The sequence below is a fragment of the Polypterus senegalus genome, chromosome 11, assembly GCF_016835505.1.
Source record: "Polypterus senegalus isolate Bchr_013 chromosome 11, ASM1683550v1, whole genome shotgun sequence".
In the NCBI taxonomy this organism is placed as follows: domain Eukaryota; kingdom Metazoa; phylum Chordata; class Cladistia; order Polypteriformes; family Polypteridae; genus Polypterus; species Polypterus senegalus.
The window spans coordinates 67,432,857-67,458,048 of record NC_053164.1 but is presented as its reverse complement, the minus strand read 5'-3'; the positions used below and the strand labels follow the sequence as shown (position 1 = coordinate 67,458,048).

The following is a 25,192-nucleotide window of genomic DNA, read 5'->3' as shown; positions in this document are numbered from 1 at the left end:
GGCCAGCATTACACACACAGACCAGTTATTAGTTGTCAAGCAAACTAACGTGCATATGTGTAGGAAGTAAAAGGAAACAGAAGTACATGTGGGAAAATCACATGGATATAAGAAAAAAGAATATATTAAAAAATCGACAAAGACAGCAAGCCCAGGTCTGTAGACCTGCGTAGGACAGAAGCACAAACCACTGTGTCAGCAATCCATCCATTTTGAGAAACATAGCATTAATGGAATTAGCACAACCGCGTTTTAGAATTAACATCAATACTATGAGTTAATTTTAATTGATAATGTGCATTCATATTGAAAGATCTCTAGATGTCATAACAGTCTCCTCAATTCTTGAATAAAGAATTAAAACGTCAAATTATTATACATCGTACGCGTCCTGTCAGCACATCATTATCAGTTTACTGCATTCAATAGCAGTTAATATACCGGCATTTATTTAAAATGTAACCGTCTCTAAGATAAGCAAATGAAGAGTTGTGAGTTTGCTTTAATATAATATGACTAAAAGTGTTAAAACTGGTTTGGGTAATTAGTACTTAAATATTTTTATTGTACTTTGATAGAAACGTCAGTGCAAGTGTAAAAATTACTTTTCAAATACCCCGCTATACTTAAGAATATGCGGCTGGTTGGGTGCTATTCTCACGGTCTGGTCGCAGGCTCACACACGGACCAATCAGATCGCTGGAGGTGGAGCTCCTCTTCACTGTACAGACACACTCCGTTAGAAGAAGAGAAGCGGAGGGGTGGGGGCGCAGTTTAGGAGGCCCGTGATTGGCTGGTGCTTTTCCTTCAGTGTGGGCCCTGCGGGCGCTACAATGTGAGCCAGGTGCGCCTGTACTCCTAGGTTCAGTCAGTCAGCTCCTTCGCTGACGACCCTGAGATCGACATAAGCAAGGAAACAGGAGGAAAAGGGGGATTGGAGGTGGTGAGGGGCAGAAAGAAAGGGAAAGTGGAAAAGACCGTAGCGGGTTTAAGCTTCTGGTCAAAGCAGAGGAAGCTGAAGGGAGGGAAGGTAAATGGGTGACTCGGATTTGCGCAGCTCTACTGCACAAACTTGAACTTAAAAAGAGCCGGACTCACGTTTTGCACACTCTCTCTCCCACTCCCACACACACACACACACACACTATCATTGAGTAAAGAGAGACAGAGTGAGACAGGGAGGGAGGGAGAGAGGGAGACTCGTTACAACTTAGTCTCTCTCGGGTCCATCAGCTCGAGCCGCACGGACGCGAACCTCCTGCTCAATGGGGCTTTAGAATAATTTGGAATAAAACAACGCCTCTCTTTTTGCACATTATATATAAAACATATCACTATAGTTATTATTAATTTATTTTCAAAATTCCAAACAAATAAGACTTACCTGTATCGTCACAGTGCAGTAATTTCCTATTACTGACCAAACACTGTGAGAATAGTCACTATGGATTTGCAGAATTTTTCGAATCGGAAGAAACGGCGACCATGGCTCCCGGACCTAAGCCTGTCATCTTGGTTAGCCTTGGCGTTGATGCTCTGGCAAGCAACTCCGTGTCATGCAGGTAAGCAAAAGTGACAGTTTTTCTTACTTATTTTTATATTAAACGACATGTTTTATGTATAAAACATGCATTAACCTTAAAATAAACCTATGAAGTTTCGTTAGACTGCGATGGCATTTGTTCTGTACGATGGATGCTGCCCTTACTGTAAAAGTGGAAACTGAGTTTCGTGGATGCTTTGCAAGTTTCTGTGATGGATGTTTCGATACGCTTCATTTTACACATAATGCCATTTACTCACGCATGAATATGTGTTTATATTTTCTGAAGTATGATTTAAAAAAATATTAAAATGAATTTCGATGTACTCTTCATGAAGCACTGATGTCAGATGAATGGCTGCATCGATCAAGGGATTAGCCGAAATCATTTTAGCAAATGCAAAATACCTTCTAACAACGTATAGTATATAAGTTATAACTTTAAATGCATTACTTCTGCAGAATAACTTTAAGTCTTGGTGCAGACTCGGTAGCGATAACTAAAATTCACGATGGATTAACGTGTCATCTGTCACATCTTTCATAAGACACTTTTAGCACAGGTTGTTTTTTCATCTTCCTACTACTTAATTTTATTTACTTCTATCTGCCAGCAGATGGAAAGAAGCTCTTATGTCCCATCATTAGATATAAAGTACAGGAAAAACTTCATCACCGAAGAGTACAGGAATAACTTCACCACTGAAGGGCTAAAATACCTGAATTCTCACTTTGACCGAATACAAGATGTTATATTTTGGGCACAGTTGCAAATTCCTGAACAAGTCTTTGTGACAGCAATGGGCTCTATGGCATAGTTATGCAAATATGTGCAATAAACCGTCTGTGACATACAAATAAGATACACTCACTTGGAACTACAGTACAATTTGAGTAATGCATTTCTTTTTAAACATCTGCTTGTAATTGTATTAATCACTAATAGCTCTTTGTGTACACCACCGCCCTTTATGATTTTTAAAGACAACTGACGATTTTAGCTTGGTGCGGACTAAGGGGTACGTGAGTGTGCCTTGCATTGGATGTCATCCAGTCCAGGGTGGGTTCCTGTCTGGTGCCTGTTGCTGCTGACTTTGACTCCCCGATAAATAAATGCGCACAAATTGTTAATATCGTATATACAGTCTTTAAAGTGAGGACTCGATCAAAGTAGAATCACTTTTAATTCTAATACCTATATTTATTTGCATGTTAAATTATTTAATACATAATACTAACGAAGCAGTTACTGTATTGTTTTAGAATGATTTTAAAAATGAAAAAAGAAATCCAAAGTATGGAGGAGTATACGCCAGGTAGGACGAGGGGTTCTCTTTTTAGGTTTGTCAATCAAAGCTCCGCTGTCAGTCATACACAGAGAGCCTTTCAGCGGCTTTTCACGTCTCCCACCATCTCTCACCAACTTGCGTCTCCGAATAAAGCCGCTACTGTGCGCTGTTGTTTGCGCAGCTCTGTGACAAGAAGGAGGGACAGGGTGGTTTGAGGAGCTGTGACGAGGTGATCTCGGCCGGGAGGCCCCAAGGTCGTGCCAGAAATGCCTTTTCTCCGTCGCGGTTCAGGAATGTGGCTCCTAACGGGCTACTGCCTTTCTTTTTAATGTGCCGACTCGCTGACTGACTGATTGCCTAGACGACTGACAACGTTGCGCCGCCTGTCGGCGATCGAAGGAGTTCTTTTGGCTATCCATTTTCAAAGCCGCTCATTCTCATACTGGGTGGCGGGTGTCCAGGCTGTCCTGACAGATTCGGGTATAACACAGCAACAAACACTGGACGGGGAGCCACTCATTTTTGTAGCCTATATAAAGAATGATGCCGCAATTTGTTTGTGATACATACACATTTTTTAAAAAGTAAAGTGATCCTATAGTTGCATGAGACGATTCTCGCATTCATTGAAGGAATTTTCGCAGTATGTTTTAATTTTATTTTTACACAATTATAATGAAGCGTCAATTAACATTTCAATTGACTTACATTTTACAAATAAAGAACTCTGCCTACGTTAGTCAACCTATCAACCAATAATATTTAACGTGTCTTTATAGTCGCCTTTACTGTGACTCGTTCTGAGAACACCCTCATTTCTAAAGGCATTGACTGATTCTTTGTCAGCTTAAAGATCTTCTTCGGCTGCGCACCATTATGCGTGACAGATCATGTAAACATGAAGGCGTCACGGTGGTATAGTGGTTAGCGCTGTTGTCTCACAGCTCCAGAGTACTGTATTGAAGTGCTGGGTTGGTCACTGTGTGTGTGTGTGTGTGTATGTGTGTGTGTGTGCTGTATGTGCAGTATGCACGCTATCTACGTGGCGTTTTCTCCGAATGTTTCAGATGTCCCCAAAACGTGTGTGTTAGGATAATTGGCAGCCCGAACAGGCCCAATAAGAATATAGTTACGTAAACGTGCCTTGTGATGGACTGGCACCGAGTCCGGTATCTGGGTTCAACACCTGTCTCATACTAGATGCTGTTTCGCTCCAAGCAACAGTGACCGGAATTAAACAGCTACGAAAATCTAGATGATATAAAACGAGCACGATGATGCTGGATTCTTTACCCTTGTCTCCCATTCAAGAGGAGAAGAAAAGCTTCACGTTACGTATGCCCTGATAGTAAAGTTGTTGGGTGTGGTGTTTCAAGATGATTTTTAAGAAGGTCGACAGTCTGACAAGTATAGATTCTCCAAAATATCTATAATGAAATCACAATATCTGCAGCATACAACGTTTGCAGAAGAAAGCGCACAGCAAAACAAAATAGTGGAACCCGCGTTTGCTAATTACTTGGTGTTTTTAATTTATCCGATTGCATTTAATGACGCCTTTAACGGTAATAGAACAAGGAGATAGTGGGCCTTGAAGTGAACTGGCGTCATGTCCATGGCGGGTCCCTGCCTCGCGTCCCAGTGTTGTCGCTTTAGGTTCCGACAATGGCCAGACTTAATTGGACTACGTTGATATTGACGATGTTACCTTGTTAATGGATTAAACATACTTTTATGTGAAAACGTGTCTGTAAAAAGAGCTCGCTACGTGCGTCCCTTGCACTGGGACACTTGCTGGGTTACTGTCTAGTGCTGCTATCTTTGACTTCCCACGAATGTTAAAAGGGCCACTTACATCCAGGCAGCACTTCCGTTAGTCTATCCGTAGTGCTAAACAAGCTTAGAGGTTTTAGCAATATACATAACGAAAAAATCGACAGTATTTTTTTCTTGAGATTTAATCTCACACCTTCAGCGCTATTATTGGCATCAGGAATAATGAAAATCCATAAATTAATAATAGAACTATCTCTTCTTATCTTCTTATCACCGACATTCAAGAGAGACGGGATAGCGCTGTCCTTAACGATACTGGGTGACTGTTTGATTGTCCTGATTTCGATGCCCTTCCCGTTCTCTGCCTTTGTGCAGATTACACGTCATCACCGTTCATTCCTTAAATTTCTCCGGGTTCCTTTTAAAATTTAAATGTTAGGGTGACTTGCAAATTACTGTAAATGTTAGGGTGACTTGCATCCCGTCCAGACCTTCCCTTCACCTCGATCCTGTTTTTTCAGGGGTGCTATTCGCTTTCCAGTAATGATTAAAAACGGTAATATTACATCAACGGATAAAATGGATTAAAGATTAGCCCTCGGGTTTATTATTATTATTACTATTATTATTTTGCCAAAATACAGCATTTGTACAACATTTATGATTTCTGTCCGTACCTAGGAAATATTTTTACTAATCTGGTATCTGTTTTACGTAAATGTATGGAAATCATAACGTATCCTCATGGGCGCACTATATCTTAAGTTTAACCAACAGAAGATCTGTTGTAGGTGATGAGTATTTCGCAGGCGCTACGTCTTTTTTGCTGTAATTTATGTGTGAAACATTTGTGTATGGAATGGTTAAAATTTACATCAAAGGACAAAAGATGCTAGGCTCATACTTTCAGATTCTCACATATATTCAACGTATCCACGAACAATAAGAAGATATTGAAGAAAGGCACCATGTTCTTTATTTCCAATGTACCCCATCTGGCCAATAGCGATCCGTTGTTCCTCCGTGTGACCACCCGATTGCATAACTCCTCCCAGAGTGTAAAGAAGGCGTGGTTCACAGGCCACGCCCCATACCTCCCTGCCCTCCGTCGTTCCGGTCGAGTCGCTCAGGTCATTACAAAGTGGCAGCTCACTTAACGCATTTTTTTGGTGTGAAGTGATTGTTAATTTTTGACGTACAGTACCTTAAATAAACAGTTTATGAGAGTTGTGTTTTTATTTTTTGTGAATAACAATATTCACCAAGTAATGTGACCCAGAAAGAGTTCTCTATTAGAAATGGTAACACCAATTCTCTACAGATTGTGTTTTAGCTTGTAAAGCGTAAATAATAACAATAATAACGATAATGGTTCTTTCCGGAATGGATTTCCATTCTGCCTCGGGTTATAACATAATGCATTTAAAAAATCGTGCTTCTGTATTGAAAAATTACGTTACTATGAAGCGCATGAACTGTTTAGCGCTTTAGTGGGGTTACTACAGGGGGCTTCATTCGCTGTATTTTACTGTTAAGGCTGTGAGTTGTGGCTGTTCTTGTTTTCTACCCAGTCTGCCATAAAAGCTGAAGGTTTGCCTTGTAGATAGGAACAGCTGCGAATTCCACTTACTCCGTATCTTCTTACAATAGCTTAGCGTTGTATTATAACACATCTATGCATCCTCTTTTAATTTGCTGCCACAATGTAAGGGAGAGCCAAACTTGTATAGTTCTGTTCAGTCGTTTTGGAGCCTCCTACTGACAAACACCTCTTACTCCAGGGACTCAGTCTGTAGAGACTCTCGATGAGAACGAATGAAATGAAACTGTTGATCCTTCATTTAAGCACAAAGATCTGTTCAAAGTATATTAAAAAAAAGTATATGTCAATCTAAATGGATTACATTTTCAAATAATGCAAATGTAGTCATTTGAGAAATTGTTCATTTTTTTGTACAATCCACTATAAACACCAGAATTAAAACTGGCCTTTAAGCCAACAAAACATTGCAATTATACACATTTCCTCCAGACAGTTAAACTCTGAAGAATGTAAATTCTTCCGGATGGGAAATGCCTGTTCTTTGTGTGTCATTAATTGTAGACATGACAAACCATTCCTTACTAAATTTTGAAACAGTCCTGATGATAAAAAAGGAGCAAAACTGAACTTTCAGGGTTTTAGGAGTTCAAACTTTACTTTGTTCTTTATTGTCCCAGTGAGCTGTCCCTAAACAGTATATACAGTAATCCTCTATAGAGGTTGATAGGAGCAACAGACTGAGTAACATTTCATTCTCAGTTCATAAAGCTCATAGTTTAGTACAGACTCTGGTTCACAGAAGACATTTCCTGAACAATCCTTTGACCTCTGGGCCAACCCCATAGATAGTCCATCCCTACTGACTGGCCTTTAATTATAATCAGTGAATCTTCATTTATATAAAGCGTTTTTTAGTAAATATCACTGGAAATGCACCTTACATGATTAGTTCACTGCCATTTATTTAACACATACATTGTTAGAGTCGGGGATGAACAAATTAAATATTTTTTCCAAGATCACACAATGACCAGAAGGGAGATTTAAAACTACAACCTGAATTTGATTGCTTGCTTAGTGTACCTCCATATGCCTTAGTCCACTAAGACAGAGTGACTGCTCCTGTAGTTATTGGGAAAAGAATGTTTTCTGTAATATGAATGCATATTTACATTTAATAAACATATAAAAGAAAACATATTTTACTGAAACATAAACAATACCAATTGTTACACAAGCTATTTGATTCACAAGAAACACATTAGATTGACTAAGAATGCGAGAAAAACGTATTGTTAGGCAAAAGTGAAATTGATGTAACAAATGATAACCAGTATGTATACTGGCTGCCTTACTTAATCTGCAAATAAAAAAGGAGCAATTTATTTTTTTTTATTTATTGTTGTAGAAACCATTTCCGTACACAGATAAATTGGACTTTGATACGTTCAAGTTGCTTCTTTCGTATAACCTATTAAGCAACTGGATGGTGGCTTGCCTTTTGTCAGAGTGTCAGTGAACTATGTGAATAATGGTGTACTGTATTTCTAAGCGCATATAAATATTTTGGCTCGTTTTCTTTTATGGTGGGTTTCTTAAATTTCCTGGATATTTAAAGTACACTGTACTGTGCCTGGTTATCTTCAGGCAATCAACCTGTGATCTGAAATGACTCACCTGATATTCCATTTACGTTTCTGGTTCAGTGTAGCCATAACAATTTTTTTTTAATATAAGTATTATTTCACATGACTCAAGTGGCATGTAGGGAGTATTACATTTTGAAAATCTAGTCTCCCAAACATATCCTCTGGCATGACTTGTAACAATAACAAGAAGCCTCTTCATTTAAGTCCATTTGTCTCAGTAAGAGAGCCAGCCACCTCACTCTTTCAAGGAAATCAAATTCTTAACTGTCTCTAAAAGTGAGCTCTCATACTAATGGGATACATTTTCTGTCTCCCCGGCTCCCACTGGCTGAATGAACAGTGCCTGCAGTCAGACTCAAGGATGGAAATAGTGTGCTGCGTTTCCCAGCGTGAAATCTAAACCACACGGCCATTCCTCCTCAAAGACTTGCAGTCACAATAAACCCCCCGAGATGCTATCCTGCTCCTGCTCTGCAGGCCGGCTTGGACCAGGCGGTTGTTTTTATTACTGTTAAAATTTCCGTTTGGCGAAGTGCATTCAACCTTCAGCTTTGGTGTATTTTTTTCTTCTGCTTTTGCATTCCTGCTTAAAAAGGGCTTTTTGTGATGGGATAGTACAGAATTGTGCATTGAAGAAAAAATTAGCTAGGCTGAGTCCAATGTATTTATCTGAAGAGGAAAATCTGCACAGAGAGGTCTTATGGATTATAAAAATCTGTATTTATGCTATTTTTAAAAATCAGTGTTGGGCGTGGTAAGGAAAACACTTTATCTTAATATAGCTATCTATATAGTCATCAGGAAATAGCGAAAACATAAACTCTGACAGATTGATCGTAATTAAAATGAATGGCCTGTTTCTGTGTTGGCTTCGTCATTTAAGAGGCCTTTGTGTACCAGTGGATGGACTGCAGGATAAGTTACTGGACTTGAAATCATTCCCATTATCTCTTCATGTGCATGCATTTTAACTTGACCATATCCAAATCTGTAAAAAACTGTTGTATAAAGTGCCCTAATGTTCACCATTTCTAAAATAGTTATACATCATCTGGAGTATAGGATGATTGTAACTGATGCTAACATCTCGCAGAGTTCATAACTTGTTTATCCCACACAGAATCGAGAAGAGCAAGATGTTAAACCAGGGTAGACCTGTTGTGTAGACAACATCAAGTACACACACACCACAACATCAGGGCAGTTAAGCAGGACCTATCAACCTAACGTATCAAGTGGAAGTTCCTGGGAGAATTTCATTTGAACACAGAGAGTGGATACAAGTGCTGCCTAGGAGGTATCATAGGCCATATTCGTCTAGAACAACACTCAATAGATCCCTGAAATACTAGGCTCACATCAACAAGATAGTGGCAAAACTGAAAACCAGAACTTGTTTTGGAAATGGGATGAAACATCTTAGGGAGCATCTGCCAGATGCTTTTGAACATTTTCCTTGGCTGTAGTGTACTCAGCAGCAGAACATTGTGCCTCCATATGGCTCAAAGCACCAAGTACTTTGACATTCAGCTGAATACCACCATGAGATTTGTCATAGGCACGGTGCACTCAACACTTACTGAGTGGTGTCCTGCCCTTAGTTACATTGCCCTGCCACATCTCTGGATAATAGAAGCTTTACCCTGTTGTATGACAAAATAATGAAGAATGGTGAGCTTCCTGTCCAAAAGGGCATTCTCAGTTCTCCACCAATTTGACTAAAATCAAGAAAACCATTGCTGGACATTGCAGAACAACTTGCTGTGATAGACTTCAATCTGCAATAGACATGGATGGAAGCCTGAGCTAATATCAACTGAAATAACACCATCTTTAACAGCACAATGATGAGCAACCATTCAAGAGACTTCCAGTTGCTGCGAAAAACATGGTGGAATCTCAACTGACTTAAAGCAAAGCATGGATGGTGCAACGTTGCAAAGGTTAAATGGGCTCCTTGTTGCATCTGTTCACATTTGGAAAAGACAACTGACCACACATTGTTGGATTGCCCCATGTTATCATATTGGGTCAACGTGAACGACATTGCCAATCTAAAGAATGAAGCCGCTGTTTGGCTTAATCATTTAAATTTGTGAAGAACAAACTTTAAATCATTAGGTATTCATTTGTTTTATTCAATTTTTGTAAAATCCATACAATAAAAACAAGGCAGCAGTACTACTGTACTGTATTGACCACATCTTGATCAACCTTCCTAAAGAGAGAGTCTCCCCCGATTTTTGTAAACCATTTTGTCCCACCCTCAGCCTATTTTCTAATTCCCTTTATCAAAAGATCACGTCAAACCGCTTAAAAAAGTTGTTAAATGATTAAAACAAACGCAAAAGTAGAGAAACATTTGCTGTTCGTTGTGACAAGGTTTGTTTTTAGGCAGTCACCGAGGATTAGCGTAATTACAGGCCACTCTGCCAACACACAGTAATTTCAAAGCCTGCATGGTTCTTAGTGACACTCTGTAGATTATTGACTGCTGGCTGCTGCCTTGTAGTTGAAACCCCATTCTGCATCCATTTACTGTAAATATAGTAGCTAAATTACAACTTTCTTTGCCCTGCTGGTTCAAACACAAGGACTTGAATAGGAAAGAGAAACATGCAGCCATTTAAATTGAGTGCATATGCCACCAGTGATTAGACTGGGTTGTATGTGGGTGTTTCTGCCAGTTTTTTTTTTCCTCTGTGCAGCTATGTGTATGGAAAAAGAGAAAAAAAGGCTTCTGTTTAATTAGAAGATGCTTGCTAGTGAATTTCAATTATAACCCTGTTTATATAAAGTGTTCTAAGTAGGCAAGCCCCAGTGAAAGGCACCATAATTGATGGACGTCTGTGAAGTGGTAGAACAATTACTACCGTAAAAATAAAAGAAATAAACAAACCTGCTTACTGAGAGAGAGGCCAAAAACGAAAGTAAGCAAAAACCAAAACAAGTTTCTATATATTTACAAAATAATCAATAAATATGAAAGAAAAATATATGATTCCACTGTATGATATTTTAATAAAGCAAAAACAATTTTTATAGAAAAGCAATTTTTATAGAGAAAAGTACTGTGCATAAGGCAAACCACTCGCTTAGGATTACAATAAAAGAAGTAACCAAAATTCAATCTCCATATGTAAAAACAAAAGTTAGGGGCTCACTTATATGGAATTATATATTTCTGTTTCATAGTCCTTGATTATTTTGTAAATATATACAAACATCTGTGATGTTGTGCCACAATGTGAGTGCTCCCAATTTCTTGATTTACTGAAATTATTAAGTAGCAACCTTTCTCTTCTGAACTGCATCATTTCTTTTTGGAAATCATGTACATGACCTGAACTTAGTTTTAAAATTGTAAAGGATTTCTAAAATGAATACCACTGGCTTGTTATCTACTTGTCAACAGCAGAGGGCGTAATTAGTTATTACACTGTAGCTTCACCTAATATGAGCTTCAGGACTGCTTTATCAAGAAAGAAAGAAAGAAAGAAAGAAAGAAAGAAAGAAAGAAAGAAAGAAAGAAAAATAATTTTTTGAATTCTTAATTGAACTTTATTAATTGATACTCAACAAATCATTTACCATAGTATAAGTAAAGCAAACAAATCACCCCAAAAAACAGAACAATACTTAATTCATATCTCAAATAAGAAACATCAAGTCATTATCATCAAGTTTACAGACTGCCTCATGAACACACCATTCTCTGTGGCCAAACAGATGTTGATGGCATGGTGTCTGTGTTAGAAAACTTTCAGAGGGTGTCAACGGCAAGGATAAACTGGAAGAAGAGCTCAGCAATATTGACGGAAAAATGCAGCGAGATCCCACCTAAATTGCCTTTGGGACTCCAGTGGACAAAAGGAGGCCTGACATATCATGGCCTTGGAGATGAGGCTTTTAAGAAAAGAAAGAAAGAAAGAAACAAATTTGTATTTTAAGGGCAAACAAAGAAACCCCCAACTCACTCCAAAAAGAAAACAATACTTAATTCAGCAACTCATTATCTTCAAGTTTACAAATTGCCTTATGAACACACATTTTTTCCTTAAAAGAATTCACACTTGCAGTCATTCTGTACAATTTGCTTTTCAAATACACCCTGGCTTTTACAAGTCCATGAACTATTCTTATCGTGTCATGTTGTTTATTTGACTTTACTTGCTCTTTTCTGGATTTAGAAATGGACACCTTGGCCTGTTCAATGAGGAAATTTCCAATCTGACATTCATCTCAATTATTTTTATTTCCATTAACATCATAAACAAATAAATAATCATTAAAAGGCAAGTTAAGAGCACTAAATACAGAATTAAGAACATTTAGAAGAGGCAAAACCCTACAACAGAAAAAGAAACAATGGAAAATGGTCTCAGACTTTTGTCTGTGACTGAAGGATCAAGCATTGAGACACAGAGATTAACGGCAATGATGCCATGCAACGTACGCCATTGCAAATTGAAAGAAACATTTATTGTTCAAAAGAAAATATTGACATTAGTGTATTAAAATATGTTTCACTAGTTTCAGTAATACCATTGACAGTGTTACCAATGCTCTTTTTAACTTAAGTGACTTCATTTTTTGTGTACAACCTTTCATAGTATCAATATCTTGAGATTAACAAGGTGTACCAAATAATTCATCAGACATGCACAATATATTGGTAATTATCCACAAAGTCAACAATAGAGAAAATCTTAATGAATTGATAAAGATGGTGACTGAAAAATGTATATTACAGTGAAATAATGTTTGAAATGAACCGTTATTAAACATCTATGAGTCCGTTCAGTTCTGTTTCCTCTTATGGAGCCACGATTTAGCATTATTGTTGAGTCTACTGCAGGGTACACAAACCCATACTCACTCATATTAAAATAGGTGCTTCTTTGGGGATTATGAAGAAACCGAATGACTCAAGGAAATCCAACATGGGCAGATGGAAGACATGCATCCTCTACACAGACAGGAAAGATATTCATCCCAGGTCCATAGAACTATAAAGTTCCAAAAGCTAGCCATTGTGCTACTGTGTTGGCTAACCATCAATACATTGTCCTAATTGCATGCATTTCTTGTAATGGCAACCAACATCTCAACAAGCTGAACAATAACACTGCAGAAAGCCCTCACAAAAAGGTGTATTCCTAAGTTTAAAACCAGGGAATTTAAATAATTTGCCAGAGTATCAAATCTCGTGCCAGTCTGGGATGTGAAATTTAAGATCTGAGGTTTTGGCTGAAATCCAGACTTCTGGTCTAGGGAGCTGCCAATGTGAGTGTTGTGACTGGGAAGAGATATAGCAATAAAATATATCTATCCAAGCATTTTAAAGCCAGTTATTGTTTCTGGGTAATGAAGTCAGTCTCAGCAACATCAGGTGCAAGGCAACTGACTAGGATGGCAATCCACCACTCAGTCACTCACACGCACTTAAGGTATACCCGGTTACTTAAGACAGACCAGTAACCTTATCGTGTACATCTTTAATAACTGTGGGTTGAAGTGTCCATATAAAAAAATCTTCTGTGTACATGAAGAGAGCATGCAGTCTCTACACAGAAGATGATTTGGTGGAGATGAAAACCCAGTCAAGTGTAAAACAAAATTTGGCACAATTCATATTTAAGTGTAGCCTTAGCCATTAAGGCAACACTCCCATCTCTTGTAGTAACGAGATTAGTTTATCTGCCTTTAATGTTGTGGCATATTATAGAAATTTAAAATATTATTTTTTTGAATTTTTCTTTTAAAGCACATTGAGTGTATAGAACTGTTCTTTTTAGTCTCTACTAAGTAGCTGTATTGAATCAGGTGGCAGATTGTCTCCACTTGATATGAAAATCCTCCAATAAGAGCTAACAATTCCTCACCTGGGCGGGGCTTAGCGACATAAAGGCCATTTGAGGACAGATATCGTTCAGCCTTGATGTTTTTTTAACTTCGTCAAATTAAATGAGCTATTCTAGATCACAGCATTCCATTTTAATGAGGGTTTAAAAAAATAGATCATCACAGTTCAAATTTATAAGCTATAAGAATGATTGCAAACTTTTAATTGTCCCATAGCTCCTTTTTTAGTAGAAGATTTCGTTTAGTTCACATCTAAAAAGTTGAATTTCACTTATTTACTTGCCAATACATTCAGTGCCTTAATATCTGCTTTCATTCATATCTGATATGTTGAGAGGGTGCACAATTTGGCACAACGTGCTTCCCATTTGCTCGCTTATATTCTCCTCATTCTGCAGTTAATGTGTGCACGTCAACTTGATTTCCTTTAAAATGTTGGCTTTCTGGACCAGCGGCATTCTTGCATTCACTTTGATCTGCTCTAAAGTTCCTCACTTACAGAAAAAGGTGGATGTTTATGAAAGGCCTTTTAGTTTAAATGGACTCAAGTTTTTTTTTATATCTACATATCACAGTTTGAATTTATGTGCCTGTTATTTCTATAGAATTCTGTGGACTGAAGAAAGTAGAAAAAATCTTTTTTTTAAGTGTTAAGAAATTTTCCAGGAGAGCAGCTACTTTATAGATGAGTGTCTAGAGTTCTTCTCAATGAGCCTAATGGGAAAATGGAGACTATTCACCACAAAGCCTGAAGCTGCTTAATTAATTACAGTGTCACAGATGCAGATTCCTGGGTTTCAGTCTGGGCACTCTCTGTGCAGTTTGGAATTTGAACATCTTCCCTTTTGTGCCAAGCCATGGGCCAATGCTCCATACAAGGGTGGCTCCTGCCTTACACCAGCTGCTGCCTCTGGCCTCCGTGAACTTAAATGGTTTGAGTGTATTCAGAAATAGATAAGATAGATAGATAGATAGATAGATAGATAGATAGATAGATAGATAGATAGATAGATAGATAGATAGATAGATAGATAGATAGATAGATACTTTATTAATGCCAAGGGGAAATTCACATACTCCATCAGCAGCATACTGATAAAGAACAATATTAAATTAAAGAGTCATAAAAACGCAGGTAAAATAGAGAATAACTTTGAATAATGTTAACATTTACTCCCCTGGGTGGAATTGAAGAGTCGCATAGTGTGTGGGAGGAATGATCTCCCCAGTCTGTCAGTGCAGCAGGACGGTGACAGCAGTCTGTCGCTGAAGCTGCTCCTCTGTCTGGAGATGACACTGTTTAATGGATGCAGTGGATTCTCCATGATTGATAGGAGCCTGCTCAGTGCCCATCGCTCTGCCATAGATGTCAAACTGTCCAGCTCTGTGCCTACAATAGAGCCTACAACAAAAATGAATGCAATGGACCTGTTTCTTAAGTTTCCCCAGGCTTACTTCATCCTTTTGATAAAATATAGTAGAGTTCTTATTCAAAAGTTGTCAATGCCATGTTTTTATTTAATTTATAATTTGCTGAATCAATAGTAAAATATTTTTTTTATACATTAATCATCAAACCATCCCTGGAAGGCTTGCTGGTACATAGCAGGGTACATCTATACCCTCATCCATCCATCCATCCATTTTCTACCCCGCTGAATCCGAATACAGGGTCACGGGGGTCTGCTGGAGCCAATCCCAGCCAACACAGGGCACAAGGCAGGAACCAATCCTGGGCAGGGTGCCAACCCACTGCAGCTATACCCTCATACTGAACCATTTTAGAAACATCTTTTAAATGAACCTGCATGTTTAGTTTATGAGAGGCGAGACTTGGAGTATCCAGAGAAAGTCCAAACATAAATGATGGAAACATACAAACTCCACACATGTAGAGCACAGGCCAACTACTACTTCTAGTTTTATTAGATAGGGTTTGTATTTTTTTTATTCCTTTCTTACTATCTGAATAGCTAACACATTGCGTTTTAACGGAAATCACTTGCACCCTTTGGGACTAATCAAAACTGAGGCTTTGTCTACATTGCTATATTGTTGTTTAAAAACAAATACTGTATATTAATCTGTGATTTTACGTTTTGTCCACACTATTCCTGCATTTTTAATACCTGAAAATGGAGACTTTTCAAAATGTTTCCCATATTCGTATTTTTCTGAAAATGCCAATTCAGCATAGCAATGTGAATGGGTGAAGATAAAGGAGTTTTGAAAAAGTCACACTCTGATTTGTGCTTATTATGCTGCCCTCTCCTGACTGGATTTCACAACATTTTCTTAGATGCTTTGTTCACATTTTAATCGTGCTTACTAGCATAATAGCATTTCCACCTCATACTTAGTCCAAATTATTTTTTTTTTCTTTTTGCTATTGCTGTTCTCTTTGTGTTTATGCAAGCTGCAGATGAATTTCCAGCGTGGAGAACATTTCCTCATTATGTGTCTGCAGATACGTGCAGATACTGTGAAGATGAACGACAATGTCATATGTGTTTTCAGTCATAATGCTACTTTTGATGGAGATTATTTTCATTTAAAAGCACCTTATGTAGCCTAAGTCTATCCTGGTATTACAACATAATAAAATGTCTGAAGAATCTGGTGAAACTTCACTCAAATCTCCTGAACTTTGTTTTTTGGCACTGATGCTTTTCTTTTTTCTAGACAACTAAGAGTTCAGGTCCACATAGCATGTGAGGGCATTTGAGATTTGATAGAAAATATCATCTTCTGGTTATGCAGAACAATAACCTCCAGTCTGTCAGAAAAGATTACTGTCCTGCAGATTATGACCCACCACATTCAGCAGGAAGTGGCTGGACTGTAAACTGCGATGGTGCCAGTTGAGACAGCACAACTGACTCACTCTGTGACCCTTAGAAAATGAAATGACCGACTAGTACTCAGATAGTAGAAATATGTGCACAGCTATTATCCTTGTAATTTCTAAATCATTTGGTGTTAAACAAGCGTCAGCTAAATAAATCAAATTAAATCTCTATGGCTTTCAATAAAAATTGTAATCTTCAATCTAACAAAATGGAATGCTAGGCAGTGTGAGCACTTTGAGATATACGTATTTATCCATTTAGTGAGAAAAACTTTTTCTAAACATGTTTCAGTTTTCTCCAAACATATGACCATGTGAGATACATCATGGAGACAAAAAAGAATAATGCAATTTGTGAGTAAATGTCATTCCCACTATTTACTGTTGTATTCCCTCTGACTAAACTGTAACACTTCATGTCCACAAATTGTTCTGGGTGTCTCCTGGGAGCAAACGACAAGCTACAATTAGGTCACAGTCACAGGATACAGGTTTTCTCAGAAACATTTCGTCTAACCCTTTATTTGAGAACAAAACACTGAAACAGAATACATCTAAATCAAATATGATTAGCATAGCAAATACAACAGTATACTTCAAAATGAATCCGGAGAGTAGAACTCAGTACTCAGAACACATCCACAAAAGCTAAGCATTCATATATGTGTATAGATATGGTGTGAGTAGTAATAATAATTTAAAAGTTTAGGGCCATTTGCAGCTTTGGAAACCTTGAGCCGAGTGAGCGACTTCCCCTGCGACAAAGTAAATGTAGGACTGTTCTGTGCCTTGAAAAATACTGAGTTCTGTGGAAAGTGCTATATAAAATAAAAACTCACATAAAGTAGCTAATGACTTGTAGGCTAGTGCATTTAAAGTATTTTAAGGACCATTACAAAGTCCCCATCTTATTGCTATGTGATTTCAAAATCCCTTAGGCAGCCTCACTCTGACTAAACATGTAAAGAGGGCCACCTCTACTTTAACCAATGCCATAGAATGAGAAATGGCTTCTGCTTCCTCACACTTTGACATAGGAAACATCTCATTCTAAACAGGGGCTTTACTGTTGGTGATTGTGAATGAATCTACAAAACATGAGTAGAGGAGGTTGAACTTTTAGCATTTCACATGTAAAAGGCGATATTGCTTCTGGCAATGTTGAACAGAATCATAAAACATAGTGGTGGGGGTCCGAGAAGCTATGGGTACAGAAATGCCCTTGTAGAGCTTAAACAGGACCCTGCATGTAAAGACTTTAATGCTTTCTTAGTTTTCAAATGTACATTTCTTATTAAAACATGCTCTTTTGAATACATTTAGTAATGTATTATGATTCGGACAATGCATTTGAAGGGCTCATTTCATAAGTAAGGTAATTTACGCTAAGGAACCACCTACAGGGAATGGCAGTAAAAAATTTGTGATACCCAGATGTGGTGCCAGTAAAAACCTCCACATGTTGGTTTTATATTCCCTTACTTGCAATTAAACTGTTGCCCTTGAATGAAAGTTTGTTACATTGCCTGCTCTGATGCGATCCAAGTTCATCGTACTCTGCTGACCTGCTCATTTCCTGAAGAGATTCAGACTCAGTTCCCAACCCGAGGGCACTGATCCTAAGCTGCAATACTTCCTCTGCCCGGAATAATATATACAGTACATGTGGGCTTTGAAGTGAAACCTGCCAGGGTCCCGATTTATCTCCCAACAGCAGTCAATTTGATATTTTTTTTCTGTTGTTTGAGGGCTCTGTCTGTGCTTCTCCACTTCCCTGATTGTTATAACAGGAGCACCCGAGTGCTGTTTGGTCTGAAAGCCAGCTGTGCAGCTGCTTCACTGCTGGTTAAATCAGATAAGAGACCCTCCCTGCCGCTCCTATCTTTTGTGCTCCAGTCCCCTGACACTGATCCAGGCTGCTAATGGAATTCATCCTGAACACTACTGTACTGAGAGGCACAACAGAAATGGTTCTCTTTCTTTCTTTCTTTTTTGTGCACTTTTGGTTGAAAAATGTGGGCAATGGCAAACAACAGTATAGCAGTGAATGGCATAATAAATAGCACAATGAAGTCAAGGGAAAAAGTTCTCCACAGTCTGATCACACAGCTCAAGGAGTAGATTGGCAGACCTTCTCACTTTGAGCTGTTTTATGTAGAAGTACTCCCCCTACTGGTAAAAGGCTGAAAGGCAGTGGCTTTAAAGTTGATTAATAAAGAATATGTGATTTGAATGTGCACACTCGTAAACCATGCACAGTACATCTTACAAAGTACATATAACATTACAATCTGTCTAATCCTTAATAGTTGATTATTTTATTACATAAACATAGATACAGTACATATGAGCATTTAAACATTACAAAGATAATAATAAAACTGGTATAATAAATGTAAGACTGGTGTCCTATTTGCGATTAGTTCCTGACTTGTTTTTGAAGACCCTAAACTGAATCAGTTAGTTTCAAGAAGAGGATCATAGATGGAGATCATTAAGTCCATCTTGCACATTTCATCAGTTTATACTGTGGCTTTGAAGTCTCATCCACTAACAGTGGAGTACAAATCTGGGTAATAGACATCTGAAGCGTGACACCCAAAGTGAAATAAAATACTTTTAATGCCCTTAAGCATTACTGCCATCCCTGTCTGAGTGTTTCACAGTTTGCATATATTATATAATATATTTTGCTGATCTGGGATTGTGCAGTTTCATCCAATAATTTAGAATTTTAACTCTTATGATTGACCGCTCTTTGAGATTTTTGTTTCTTGGCAGAGCAAGTTTCTGTAAACTCGAGGACAGATGTGTAATAGTGTGATTATGTTATATTTACAGTCTTGATATATTTATATTTTTTCATAATAATACAATTAAAATAATCTTAACCAAAATTTAAATAATATAATTCAGTCAGATTTCCACTAAAAATACAAACAAATTGCAGTTATTCTGTTTATCTCTGTCTTACCATGCAGATACACTTCAAAAATAAAAAAAACAAGCACAGAAAACCCGAGTTCACTACAGAATGTTCAAAAGCAGGTTGGTGTGGTGGTGTACTTCATGGGGCTCCCACCTTACATCTGCACAGTCTTGGGGTGAACTCCCAGCCCAGTCACTGCCTGTGTAAAGTTTGCATGTTTTCTTTGTGTACTTTGGTTTCCTCACACACATAAAACATGTTGGGATAATTTTATAGGATAGCCCTACACTGACCTGGTGTGACTGATGGACAATGTGAGCAATTGGCTGGTATCCTATTCAATGCTGTCATTTGTCTTATGCTGATATTATTGGGGTAGAGCTGTTGATGGCACTGTTTAGGAAAATGGGACAACAAAGCAGATAAATTATGCAGCATGACAATACAGGACATTTAGTTGGAGTTTTACAGCTCCAAGGACCCATGTTCATTTTAAGGCCTGATCCCAGCTGGAGTTCTTGAGGATTCTCTAGAGTCCTTCTACATCACAAAGACGTGCATTTTGGCATCATCAGCTCAGTTTTAGTGAATCTGCATGTGGAGGTGCTCTGCTATTGACTTGCATTTTGTCCAGGTTTGTTGCTATCTTGGTTCCAACACTGCCTGAATCAGCTCCATCCCTCTGTGATCTTATGAGTGAAACACATGTTCAGAAAATGAATGACCTTTGCTATTTTCTTTTTGACAGATAGATAATAACCTTAGGTTAACAAACCTGAAGGATAAAGTAATTAGCTTATAATGGGGTCAAAGGGGGTACAGCTGGTGAACATTCTTAAAAAGCATGGAACTTGTGTTTGCTGAGCAGTTTAAAGAGTGCCCGGGCAACTGCATGTCAACCAGGAGGACTGTGTTGTAATCAAAGAGCACAAAGCTGAACTCCTGGATGTTGACTTGCTGCCAGTTTTAGTGCTTCATTCATTTGGTTCTCTCTCAGTGATGTGAACTTTTGACCTGAGCCCCTACAGTGCTCCTGAAAATGATAATCTAACCTCCTGGACCCCCACTTGGGAAGAATGAATCGAGCGCTTAGTAGCGAGACACATTAATGACCACCACAGACCAAGTCTAGCTCATGGGATTCACAAACACGCAGCTTGTCATTGACCCCTGAACAGCTACACCTCAGCAGGTCATGCTGAGAGGCTATGTCAGCATTTTCTTAAAGTTCTGCACACTTCTTGTTGCGATGACTTTTAAATGATTGAGTTCTTCTGACTTTAGGCATTAATAAGGATATAAATGAAGCTGAAGAATAGCCAAAGTTGTGTTAGATACTTTCAAGAAGCCTCTAATAAAATATGTAGTTTGCTAATATTATGTTTGTTAATAAGTGGATTATCAGTAGAATGAACTGGGATTTTGCCAATTCTGAAATGGGTGGATGTTATATTACTTACCATTTACAAAGATAGTCAAGGAGTGTAACCTAATAAACTTGGCCATCAGGTTAGAAATTCAAATTTTACCAGCTAGCTTAATTGTGACCATAATAATTTCAATTAACCTACCAGGGCTTCAGTTACAAATATAATATAGTTGCAAGAACAGAATTTTGAAAGTTCTTCCCTATGAATGACACAATCTTAAAATTAAAAATGGCCAATACAGAAAGAATTAGAATTCAGGTCACCCAGATAATGCTCATGAGGATTTTGGTAGTTCACACAATCTCTACTTGGGTTGTTCTTTGGATTCATTCCCAAGACATGTCTGTCACATCATCTAATGACTCTTATGGAACCCAGAATGAAATAGGGAAGGTGCGTGTATGAAAACACCTTGCAGTGGAGTGGCATGCCATTCATTGAGTATAATGCTACCAGGATAGACTCTGACTCCCTCAAAACCCTTTAATAAAAAACAAATTAAAAAAATTAAACTATGATTGGTACAGACGGGAACCTTTTGACGCATGGCCTTCATCTTCCATAATGTGTATGTGAAGGATGGATGTGATCCTTGACTGGCCAGGATACCCTCAGCCTCAAAGAGCAAGGGGACACAGAATGCACAGGGCATTGTCTCCCCTGGATCATTAGATGGCAGCCAACTTGGGTTGCAGCAGCAGCCTGGATTCCTACAGGGCATTATGGGAACTGGAGTTCTTTGTCTTAGCCTAGTTGGGTCCTGTGGGCACCACCGGGGGGCTCAGAGAGAACTTGCAAGCCCTTTTTAATCAGGCTCTAGATTAACCTGGAAGAGCTCCAGGGCCATGATTATGGGACACCGGAAATACTCCTGGGTTTCACATAAAAGAAGCTGCCTGCCTCAACTCTGGTAGCCAGAGTTGGAAGGAGGAGGAGGACAACACCTGCTTGGAGGAGTAGAGGAAGAGAGAGAGAATGACAGAGGATGAGAGAGAAACAGTCAAAGTATTGCTATGCACTGATTTGAACTGTCTGTGATTGTGAGGTGGGCAACTCTAACAAGGGAAAGTTTCACATGAAGAAAAATCCTCTTGTTGATTGCGACTTGTGTCTGAGCCTGTGTGTCAGGTGCTTGGGGAGCTGCAGCACCCCTTAGGTACCACAGTGTGTCTGATTCCCTCTGATAACCATGGAATACAAAATAGCTGCAAGTTGCCAGATGTAAAAATGATATAATGGTAAATGGTAACATTTATAAAAGATGGTACTGGTATTTATTTTAAGTCTAAAATGGGTGATGGAATGTATGGCTACAGCAAAGCATAGGACAAAACAACAAAGTCAAAGTCCACAGTTTTCACAACAATGTTTCTTCTCTTATACTCTCTCACATTAACTCCCTTGCAAAAGGACTGACACCATTGAACCTCAGATACATGTCATGCTGGGAAAATTACAGAAAGCCTTGACTTCTGCCTAGTGCTTCCAAACCTCACAACCTTCAAATAAGCTTAATCGGCCCAGTAAAGGAAGAGTTGATGCAACTGAAATATGGTGATAGATGATACAAGTATGGCTGCAGTTTTCATTTCCAAAATGATGCAATTGAACAGATACATAAACAAATCCTTTAGGGCTTCAGCCCAAATAAATTTCAAGTGATCCACTGCTGGTGGCCCCATGCACATGTAATATGGAACTCCTTAGTATGAGTCCATGTCAGTCCTAAATCCCAGTTCCCTTACCCATCTACTTCTTTTCATCCTAAGCCCCTCTATTAATTCACTCATTTAGTGTTTGTAGTATTTATTATTTTTCCCATTTATCAACTTCAGCCTCTAAAGGACTTTCAGTATGATGGTGTTGGGTCTTTTTTGTAATTTCTCTTGATCTCTTAATCTGCTTCCATATTCCTCATTGATCGTAATTTATTAATTCAGTAGCCTGGCAAAATTGTGCCAAGTCACTATAAATAGCATTAGCTAGATCTACATACTGTAAATAAATTATGTGATATTGTTTAAATCAAACAAAGTAGCACAAAATATGTCAAATCATTTAAATATAAATCCAGGGCCATATTTCCTGAAATTAGGGTACATGCCAGGATATGTGGATAAAGTGCTGGATTTCCAGTCTCAAAACTACCACTTCCTGTGGCTACCCGTGCAACTGAGCAAGATTTCTGAGAGTAGCTTGAACAGGAAATACAGAAAGACTCGTCGTACTGTTTGTGTAAAGTAATTGAGGCAGTCTTTTATCTCTCCAGACGCTATATAGTTAAGGGTAATAAATACAGTAGATTTAGTACTACTGTCAGGAACCTCTCTGTTGCATTTATGAGTTCTCTCTTTGTCTGTGTGCATTTTTTCTGGGTGTTTTGGTTCCTTCCGCATCCTAAAATGGTTGACTCATGATTTCAAACTTGCCTGGTATGAGTGACGGTCTGATAGACTGGCATTCTGACCCTGTTGTGTTCTGTTTTTCAAGATAAAGCAGGATACTACAAAACATACAGTATAATGGAATTAAAAAGGGAATGAATGAGTGATAGATTAAGACTGCTTATTTAAATCTAATATTCTAATTTAAATTAATTATACAATACAATACAATTTTTATTTATAGAGCACAATTTAAAAACAACCGAGGTTGACCAAAGTGCTTTACAACACTATTAATAAATACACAATAAAACAGACACAAATTATAAAACATGATATCACACAAGCTGTAAACACAGGCGAAGTTCCTAAGGCCAAAAACACAGAACAATAGTTCAAGAGATGTTGAACGCCAAGGAAAATAGATACGTTTTAAGAGTGGACTTAAAAACAGACAAGGTTGGAGCAGTTCTAATGTGAAACGGGAGATCATTCCATAACTTTGGACCAACAACAGAAAAGGCACGGTCACCTCGGGTTTTTAGTCTTGACCTAGGCACTTGCAACAAATTAAGATTAGTAGATCTGAGTGATCTTGATGGAATGTAAGGCTGTAACAAATCAGTTAAGTACTGTGGAGCCAGACTATGTAAAGATTTAAAAACAAACATTAGGATTTTATAATCAATTCTATATTTAACTGGCAGCCAATGAAGTGAAATTAAAACCGGCGTAATATTCTCGTATTTGCACTTACCTGTGAGAAGCATTGTAGTGTTCCTTTCTAAAACTTGTTGCCAGTGAAAATGTTTTCTGCTATTTAGAATGGTAATTTCCTGCAAAGTAATCATTAATAATTAGAAAGAAATAATTAAGTAAAAACATCTAAAGGGGGAAACTCCTGTATTGAAGGGTAAATGAATAAACCATCAGTAAGTTTAACTCCACATACAGTCGCTACTATTTTGCAATAATGTCGAGCGTACTTTGATGTACAGTGTTTTGTGACAAGCAAGGGGTTCCTTTAAGGCAGAGACTGTCATCTGGCTAAGAGTTTAGCTGGAATGAAAATCAGCAGCAATGAGACTCCAAAAGCCATGTGGTCAAATTTAGGTCAGTAATTCATTAATTAGTATTAAACTATTCACCTGTAATTACCAAATCATTTAATCACCAACTTCCAAAATGAACATATAGAAAAATATTTTCAGCTACAATTGTTCTTTTCATAGCAGAGCCTGGTAGAGATGATAGCTGCCATTGCCAAGGCTCTTTCAGCCTAGTGCTGTTCATTGCAGATGCTAATCTAACAAGGATCATTATTTCTGACCTGGGTCTCCGAGCTGGATAAGGTTTCCCAGTTTGGCTCAGGTTTCTTTGTTTAGTTATGAAGTAAAATATGTCAGAAGTGATTCACATCACCTGATGCCCACCACACACCTTGCTTTGTTATTGATGGCCAGGACAAAATTGGAGGCCTAGGCCAGGGGGACACATTTATGCGTTTAGAAAAGATTTACTGTAGAGGTGCAGCTCTAAAATATTAATGTATCTAACACTTTATGAAGAAACAGTGGTGATAGGTCACAGACTGTTTAATGTTCAGCTGTATCTTATTCTATCATTTTTAGGATTGATGCTTACAAAATTAGAATGGTGATTAAAGATTAAAAATATATTTGCATTGACATTAACAGTTGAAGGTGCCACTTCAGTACACCTAATGGTCATTTTAAGCACCCTGCTTCTTCATCTTATCATTTCAACTGTAGTCGGTATGACATTTAGCACTGCTGCCTCACGGCTCCAAAGCAAATTCTTGTCAGTGTTGTCTGCATTTTGTCCCCGTGTCCATATTGGTTTTTCACTGATTACTTCAGTTTCCCTTCTATGATAAACATCAGCACTCTGTGTGTGAATGTGAGTGTGCTCTTTG

General features: G+C 38.2%; 1 protein-coding gene across 6 annotated transcripts in view; it reads left to right on the top strand.

The window, feature by feature from the left end:
- Positions 1-870: 870 nt before the first annotated feature.
- Positions 871-25,192, top strand: part of col11a2 (collagen, type XI, alpha 2) — a 164,547-nt gene continuing 140,225 nt past the window's right edge. For 3 of the 6 annotated variants that reach the window (XM_039768901.1, XM_039768899.1, XM_039768897.1), the window contains exon 1: positions 871-1,562. In XM_039768901.1, the coding sequence (XP_039624835.1) occupies positions 1,445-1,562 (118 nt within the window). In that variant the 5' untranslated portion in view covers positions 871-1,444. The remainder of the gene's footprint in view (positions 1,563-25,192) is intronic. The other 3 variants (XM_039768903.1, XM_039768898.1, XM_039768902.1) reach the window with 1 other exon arrangement.